Source organism: Orycteropus afer, unplaced genomic scaffold (assembly GCF_000298275.1).
Source record: "Orycteropus afer afer isolate SDZICR_OR568_19922 unplaced genomic scaffold, OryAfe1.0 scaffold00104, whole genome shotgun sequence".
NCBI lineage: Eukaryota > Metazoa > Chordata > Mammalia > Tubulidentata > Orycteropodidae > Orycteropus > Orycteropus afer.
Window position 1 is genome coordinate 6925005 of NW_006921691.1, and position 9051 is coordinate 6934055.

At 39.7% G+C, this 9051-nt stretch overlaps 1 protein-coding gene across 1 annotated transcript in view; it reads left to right on the plus strand.

Annotated features, from left to right (window-relative positions):
• The window catches only part of HEXB (hexosaminidase subunit beta), a 62713-nt gene that overhangs the window by 39954 nt on the left and 13708 nt on the right, over positions 1 to 9051 (plus strand). The window contains exons 3-5 of the mRNA XM_007943369.1: positions 3461 to 3526; positions 5622 to 5668; positions 5931 to 6041. Of these exons, the coding sequence (XP_007941560.1) occupies positions 3461 to 3526; positions 5622 to 5668; positions 5931 to 6041 (224 nt within the window). The remainder of the gene's footprint in view (positions 1 to 3460; positions 3527 to 5621; positions 5669 to 5930; positions 6042 to 9051) is intronic.

Sequence of the window (9051 nt, forward strand, 5' to 3'; positions counted from 1 at the left end):
GTGACCAGTGGTCTTACCGGTACTGCCTGTTGTTCTGACACAATTTTTCCTTTCTGGGTAGGCCCTGAACTAGGGGTCGTAGCTCTAATTGGACTGGATCTGAGCTTGATTTAGTGCTACAACCCTGCTCTACATTCTTTTTCCCTGCCATTGCAGCTATTGCAGATAACAGCAACCAAGGAATCCTAAGTCTAGCCTTTTCCTTGTCATTCTAGCATAGTGCCTTAGGCACTTGACTGCTAACCAGAAGGCTGGCAGTTCAAACCCACCAGCCACTCCTCGGAAGGTTGGGCAATCCTACTTCCGTAGTGATAACGCCTCGGAAACCCAAGGAGGGGTCGCTGTGAGTCAGGGTGACTCCACGGCAAATAACAACAGCCAATTCCTCAGGAGTTAGGTCCACTTCTCCTAAATCTCATGAATAGCTTTTGCCTTGGGTGACCGATCTCAACAAAAGAGCTGCTTCAATCCATTGGTTTCTTTTATCCCATCCAGAAGCCAAAGGTTTCTTACTTTCCCGTTTATCTCCTTTCTCCCAAAACCACATATTCCAGTGTGTCTGTACCATTGCAGCGAATCCCACCATTCTGACACCAATTGCTTGAACAATTTCTCTTAGAAAGATCAGCACAAGGCCGGTCCCCATGAGGCGGAGGTTAAAGATGTCCCAAACGTGCCACTCCATCATTTCAGACATTAACTCCCCCTCCTCCTCCCACTAATTTCCCCAATCTTAGGGTTCTGTATTTCACTGTAACGCCTCACAGAACTCACAGACACCCAAGGGTTCGTCTCACATAGTAGTGGTGGAGGCTGGCAGGCTGGCGAGTCCTGGGTCCGTGAGTAGGTCTGGCAGATCCTCCCAACTCTCGGGGTTTGAGGAACCTCAATCAGCAGATCAGATGATGGCTGCTGTCCCGAATCCAGGGGTGAATGAGGATGATCCAAGACACAAAACCAGAGCAAGAGGAGGTCGAATCTTCCCAGGAGATTAGTAGGTATACCCTCAGGGAAGCTAAGGGTGGTGATTTGAATTATACTGTCCAGCAAGGCAGGACTCAAGATACATTCCACCTGTGTTGCCCCAACAGAAATAACCTAAATCCCATCACAGAGTCAATTGCCAGTCATTATAGGGAATGACTACTACCAGCTGCCCAGCCAAGTTGATACCTGACCTTAACTACCACACCACCTCAAACAGGCATGGATAATGGGATTTACAAAACATCACAGAATGGAGGACAGTGGCTAGAAGGGCAACATCAAGCAATTCACTGCAAATGTGTTATTTATTTCTATTTAGTATTCATCTTCTGGATTTCTATCTGTAGATTCAGAATCATTTCTCATTTTTCATTTATTTTGTCATTTTGTTATTGTATTTTCTTCCATAATTCTTCTAGGGTTTTGTCTGTGTTTTCCTTGGTGTGTCTTTCAATCCTTTGAAGATACCTAAATATAATTCTTTTGAAGTCCTTATCAGGGCGTTCCAGTGCTGTTTCTTCCTCGGATGTGTTCTGGGTCTGTATCCTGCTCCCTTGTGTCTACCATTTTATCCTGCTTCTTTGTGTGGACTTTGATGGTCTGTTGTCTTCAAGACATTGTGACTTTGTCGTATTTTGATCATTGTTAACTGTTTGTGAAGAGCAGCTAAGGGTGATTCAGGCTCTTCTTCGTGGTTGTTTACTGTAGGCCCGTTGGTGGAGAAGGAGGTGGTGACTGTCACTCAGTAAGTGAAGCTACAGGAGGTGTGGGCAGAGTTATGTCGTATGGGGACTTTTGCTGTCTCCCACTCAGTTAGACAAAAATAACAATTGAATAACCATCAAAAAAGTAAAAGCAAATGGACAAAAAACACACCGTGTAATCATACAGGAACAGTAACCAAAATAGAGAAAAAGGAACAAAAACAAAAACAAAACAAAACAAAAAACACACCGCAGTATCTGGGGAGTGGGCAATAAGATAAAGAAGTAGAGAGAGAGAATAATGAAGAAAAAAAATGGGAATAACGCAAAAAGAAAAGCAAGGAACAGGGTTACCCACAAGAAAGAAAAAACAAAAAATTGGAACCAGGAACAGGGAAAAGTAAAAAAGCTGAAAACTAGAACCTGGGAAGGGAAGAATAAAGAATGATAATAAAAAGGAGAAAAGTAATAGTAGTAGTTTTGAAACAGACAAACACAAACTAAAAAAAAGGAGAAAAAAAATCTGGACAGAGTGAGGCAGGGCATCCAGGCTCCGTGGGAGCACACAGACTAGGATGGAATTCCTGCCAGCCTAGAAGGTGGGTGGGAGTAAGGGATGGCCACACTCCATTCACCAAGAGGGTATGGGGTATAAGAGTAATAAGGGGAATGTCGCACCTTTCTAGTAGTCCATGTGTCCAAGATTGTCTCTGTGGTTCCTAGCAAGCGGAGCCTGTTCTTAAGTCCCTGGAACCTGGGAGAATGCTGTTGCTTTAAATATCCAAATGGTCAAGCCACTTGTAAACAATCAAAATGGCTGCACCTTCCGGGCAGGTGAAAGTCCACAGCTCATCCCACCTTCCTCTTCTCTGCTTCCCCTTTCATTCACCAGCCACCAGAGCAGTCCTCCGTGCAGTCCCTGGCTAGCTGGGCTGATTTTTAGGTTAATTCTTAGGTCCTACCACCACTTGTCTGTGCTGTCAGGATCACTTCCAGACCGCAGCTCCGTATGTCTCCTTTTTTGGTATTTTCATGCAGATTCTTCTGCTACTTGGAGTTTAGTCCACTTCTATATCCTTCCCTTCAAAGGCCAGGGGTCCAAGATTATCTTCTGTATCTGTGTTAATTGGTTCCCCTTTTCTTTGTTGAAGAGGGTCTGTGCAGTCTCTCTGCCCATTCTGCAATCTTACCAGAACTCCTAGAGAAGGGTTTTAAGGTAGATTAGGATGATACTGGGGCAAGATGGGTACAGGGCAAGTAGAGGAGCACAAAAGGGAAAAGAATGGCCAAACCTCTCTGGCCTTGGGGCACTAGAGGGCTGAGTGGTCTGCGGCTTCACCAGTGCATTTTGGGTGCCTGAGGAGTGTTTGCGTTTTTGACCTCCATCTTAGCTTAACTAGGACTTGACTCTGTTGAGAGGCAGGTGGAGAGAATCAGTCTCCTGGAGGGGAAAGTGAGGAATCAGGGAGACGACACTCAAGTTCCCTGACTTTAACTGAACAGCTGGATGGTGGTGCTGACTCACAGAAATGAGGAACACAGGAGGGCAGGCGGGCTGAAGTGTGTGCAGCACACATGCCAGCTTCAGGCATGTGGAGTTAGTTGAAGGGATCTACAAGACACTTACGTGGAGAGGTACAGGAAGCAGCTGGAGAGGCAGGTATAGATCACAGGAGGAAAAAACAGTCCAGAAATACCAATGATAGATTTAGAAAATTTATTGTGTCATTGAGGGATTAACAATTAAAAATATATATTTTCCACCACAGACAGTTTACTTGTGAAAGGACCAGTGGCTATGCTCAAGGCCAACAGAGTTTGGGGAGCATTACGAGGTAAGTTTTTTGCAGTTTTATTATTTTTTAGTGAAGGAATGGTGTCAGTTGGTGCTTCGAGAAATCAAGTGTAGCAACATGTTGCTCCCTAGAACTCTTTAAAGACTGGTTTGTCAGGTACTTCCAAAATGGTTTGTTAAACAGGTACTACTTCAAACACAGGAGAAACATCGTTTGGCCTTTTAAAAATTGAGGGGTTTAAATTTCCACAGCGCTATAATTCACTGAGGGAGCTGTGATGGCATAGTAGCTAAGTTACTTGCCTGCTAACCAGAAAGTTGGATCAAACCCACCAGCCACTCTTCAGAAGGAAGGTTGGGCAATCTACTTCCGTAGGAATACTGCCCTGGAAACCCAAGGAGAGGTTGCTATGAGTCGGGTCCAACTCGATGGCACATAACAACATAATTCACTGATATACTTGAGAGTGTAACATATAAATAGCCCTACCTTGTAGGGGAGTTTGTATCAGCTGTCTCTTCTTGTTGCCTTCACTAGCAAGAATCTCTCCCCATGTTAAATGTGTGTGTATTTAGAAACAGGTACCATTTATAGGAACAGTGTGAAAAGGTAAATTGCTCCAGTTTGTTCAAGGCAGTGGGCAGAGAACCTTAAAAGCTTTTCCTGGGTCTGAGTTTCAGGGTCTGAATGTGGAAGTTTGGGCACTGGGATGTTGATTTTGCTGTTCAAAATCTTTTACTACTTCTAGATAGCTAAGATACTGTCTTCCATATTACAGAGTTCGTAAAAGGACATATATTCCATATTACAGAGTTCCTAAAAGGATATATATATATATATATATATATATATATATATATATATATATATATATATATATATAGGAGCTAACCAAAGTTATAATAATTAAATAAAAAATCTTTGGATTTGACTCAGATTAAGCATTATCTAAAATAAAATAATCATTTTTATGCTATTGTAATTGTATTTCAGAATGTTGTTGTTAGGTGCTGTTGGGTCAGTTCTGACTCATAGCAAACCAGTGTACAACAGAACGAGACACTGCCAAGTCCTGTGCCATCCTCACAATCTTTGCTATGTTTGAGCCCATTGTTGCAGACACTGTGTCAATCCATCTCACTGAGAGTCTTCCTCTTTTTCAAAATGTTGTTGTTATGTGCCGTCAAGTCGGCCCCAACTCATAGCAACCCTTCCTTGGGTTGCCAAGGCACTATCACTATGGAAGTAGATTGCCTAGCCTTCCTTCCGAGTGGTGGCTAGTGGGTTTGAACCGCATGAAAATCTCTCAAATATCTATAGATATTTATTTACTATAAATGTGCATGTTGTTCGACTTGATCCATATCAAAATAAAGAACTTTAGAGAACATGCAGTAACCAGATTCTGACCCAAGAAGTCCTTATTTTCTGTTTACTATCAGACTTTCAAAGTATCTTCCTCTGTGGAATATGCTGCCATTTAGATTTCCTTAATTCTTCCCAATATGAGCCCATAACTGAGGGATGAAAAAGGAACAACAAAAATGCCTTTGAACAATTCTTAAGTTAAGCATTTCCCTGATTATATAGTCATCAGCTAGAATGATGAACCTTGATAAAGTTAAGGACATTAGAGGAATTTGCCTGTAGTATAGTGTTAAGGGAACAATCCACTTGAGAAAAAAATGGTCACAAAATAATCTTTGCAGTTGTAAGTTGTAGGTTATAAATTGGGTCTTTATTATAGTTTCATAGTGGTTCTTTTTTTTTTTTTTAGGCTTTGTATCCTCTTTTAAGTTTAGGTACCTTCTAAAATGACTATAATATTTGGTCAAAAAATTCTTTTTCATAATGCTACAAGTTTATTGAAAAAATTATGTTTTTGTTTCGTTAAATCTTTTAGAGTTTATAACTAAAACAAAACCCAGGCTATGGGTACAAGTGAAGAAGAGCATGTCAGATGAATATAGAAAGCAACAGGACTTTTTTTTTTAATTGAGCTTTAATTTCAGAAAATATGTTAGAGGTTATAGGTATAACATTATATTTAATTCTGTTTGCCTTACCTGGTTGTAGGTATATGTTTGGATAAGACAATTTTATAAATTAACACAATAAATTTCATTTTCCCCAGGTTTAGAGACCTTTAGCCAGTTAATTTATCAAGATTCTTATGGGACTGTGAGTATGGTTACTATGTTACTAAAATTGTTGCCTAGACATATTACTACTAAAAAAATATAAATAAAAATATAAGTTGTGTAATTATTACTCCCTAAAGGTTTCTTTTCCCCAAATATTTATCTTGTCTGGTAAGTGTAAATTTTACTATTTTTTGCTTCTATATTAATCATGAGCTTAATATTTGCATAGGTAGATACAGTCTGTATTGAGCTCAAGACAAAATTCTAAAAAGAAATCAAACTTTTCTTTTGTTTTATAGTTCACCATCAGTGAATGCACCATTAGTGATTCACCAAGGTTTCCTCATAGGGGAATTTTAATTGATACATCCAGACACTATTTGCCACTTAAGAGTATTCTTCAGACTGTGGTAGGTAATTTATTTAATCTAATTACTCTAATCCATAGTCTGTTCTGAAAGTGTATCCTCTGTATGTTGTCATACTAGTTACTTACACTTGTGTACCTTGAAGCAGGGGTACTTATTTTTCATATACTAAATATCAGCACTGGACTTCCCTCCCTCCCTCCTCCACTAAGTGTATGTTTTCAGCAGTTTAGAGGACCTCCCTAAGGGACTGCCCCCCATTTCCATTGTGGGGACCATACATATATTTGGTCACAATCGTTAAGAGAAAGGCATAATTCTAAGCTGTTGTGTAAGGAGCCCTGGTGGCATGCTGGTTAAGCGTTCGGCAGTGCGAACCACGAGCTGCTCTGTGGGAGAAAGATGTGGTAGTCTGCTTCCGTTAAGATTTACAGCTATGGAAACCCTAAGTGGTTTGTGTCCTATAAGGCTGCTGTGAATCAGAGTCAACTCAATGCAATATTTTGCTTTTCTTTTTTGTAATTGTGCTGTTGAGTCAATTTGACTCATAGGAACCCTGTGACAGTAGAATGGCCCCATGGGTTTTCCTAGGCTGTCATCTTTCTGGGAGCAGATCATCAGGTCTCTTCTCCTTCGGACCCACTGGTGGGTTTGAACTGCCAACCTTTTGGTTAGCAGCTGAGTGCTTACCCATTGCACTCTATATATATATTGAGTCTCTATGCAGATTGCCATTTGTCAAATCATAGATTCAGATTTTTAGGGTAGGAATCCATGGCAAACATACACCTAGTTACTGTCCTTTAATTTCGTAACTTCCATTTACTTTTTAAAAGGTGACCTAGAAAGGAGTTTGGAAGCTGTTTTATACCTGTGACACAGTTCCAAAGGAATATGGAACCTCAGGGGTGGCAGGGGGTTGGGAGCTAACCCCAACTCTTTTCTCCCAAGAACTTGTCATGGACTCATCATCACCATAACCTGCCAATTTGCACAGGTGGGAGGTTTTCCTCACCATGTTTTTCTGTACCTTCACTTGATCATTTATGAAAACACCATATTATAAAAAATTTATTTTTATATTTAATGACCTAAACTTTTTGCTCCAAAGACATTATTGTCAATTTTGTTACAGAAATAAATGCTTAGTGTAAAAAGATCAAGTAATATAGATATGCATAAAATAGGTAGTCATTCCATAATTTCCTTTACCAAAGATTGCCATACATTTGTATGTCTCATTTATTCATTTTAGATTTACAAATGAATTTATCAACACTTACAAATAATAATGTGATTTTTAAAAAGTTTATATGGGACTGTGCTTTTGTTATTTTAAAAAAACCCTAAATTATAGCTTTATTCTTTCTCTATGAAAGAATATATAGGTCTCCTGCTCATGTTTTATTATTATCACAAACAGTGGTGCAGAATAAGTATGTATATTTATTTTTTTAACTTTTTATTGTGCTTTGGGTGCAAATATACAAAGCAGATTCATTTTACTCTCAACAATTCATGCACATTTGGTTTTACAGCCCCAATTATAATCCTAATAAAAAGCTCTCCTCCCCTCTCCTCCCTGTAACTACCTCCTCCCTGTGCCCTTCTTGTCTATGCATTCCTGTCTGTCCAGCTTTCCCTCTATGTGAATGCTGCCCCTCTGATGTCTCATGGCTGACTGATCTAAGGGGTGCATCTTCCCTAGGGGAGGTGGGTACATCTCTCTAGGGTACATGTTCTGCTTGTAGGCCTTTCTACTGTTTGGCTGAGAGCTAATCTGTGGAGGTGAGACTAGTTCCAAGCCTGAAGAATAACCCAGGGGCATAGTTTCCATCCAACCAATAATCCTGATCATTTTTGTGTTTTTGAATTTTGTTCTATATTTTTCCTCCCGCTCTATCCAGGATTTCCAATTCTGATCTGAGTGGCTGGGCTTGGTCACCAGGCATTGTTTGGTTCTGGTCTCAGAGTCGTGGAGGCTGAAGTTCCTTTGGTCCATTATACCCTTGAACTAATTGTTTTCATATGACTTTGATTTTCTTCGCTCTTCCTTGCTCTAGATGAGGGGAGACCAGTAGTTGTATCTTAGATGACCATTTGAAAGTCTGAAGACCCCAGTCACTACTCACCAAAGTAGGATGTAGAGCAAGATTTTTACATACTGTTGTGCCAGTTGAGCTTCATCCCCCTCAGACTATGGTCTGGGGCCCGCAGGTCCAGTAACTCACTCAAGGTGCTGTCACTGAAGCATGTGTATTTGTACATTGGCAGGATTAGATCCTGAGGATAAATTCTTGGAAGTGAAATTTCTGGCTTAAGGATGAATACACTTGACCTTTTGGTAAATACCATCAACTGCCTTCTACAGAAGTCATACCATTTTATTCTTGGCCAACAGTGGCGCACATCCTTTGCTGTATTCCTTGCTAATCTGATGATAAAGTCTGTTGCCTTATTTTAATTTGTACTTCTTTGATTTTTAGTGAATATAAACCTCTTTCACTTGTTTATTAGCTACTTCTATCTTTTATATTGCAAACAGCAAGTTTATTTCCTATGTCCATTTTGTAGACACACAATTAACATCCTTGTTGGTTTAAGAGCTTTTTATTCTATTCATTATAGACCTGTCAGTTATACTTTTATATTTGCTTGTACTTATATTGTGTATCCATACATCATATATTCTTGTGAAGTTTTTCTACATTTGATTTTTAAATTATGTTTACAGTATCTTTGCTTGTTTAGAAGTTTTCATTTTTTTTTTACTTCATTCATTTCTTTTATGGTTTCTGGCCTTGAGAGGGATGCTGAGAAAAGCCTTCTCCACAAAAAGATTCAACATTATTTTTGAGCAATCTATAATTTTCCCAATGTTTCAGCATTAAGAATTTAAAATACTAAATTCTCATTAACACACAAGTCAGTTTCTGAATTCTCAGTCTATTATATTTACCAGCTCATATGCTTGTTGTTGTTGTTGTTGTTAAGTGCCGTCGAGTCGTTTCCGACTCATAGCGACCCCATGCACAGCAGAACGAAACACTGC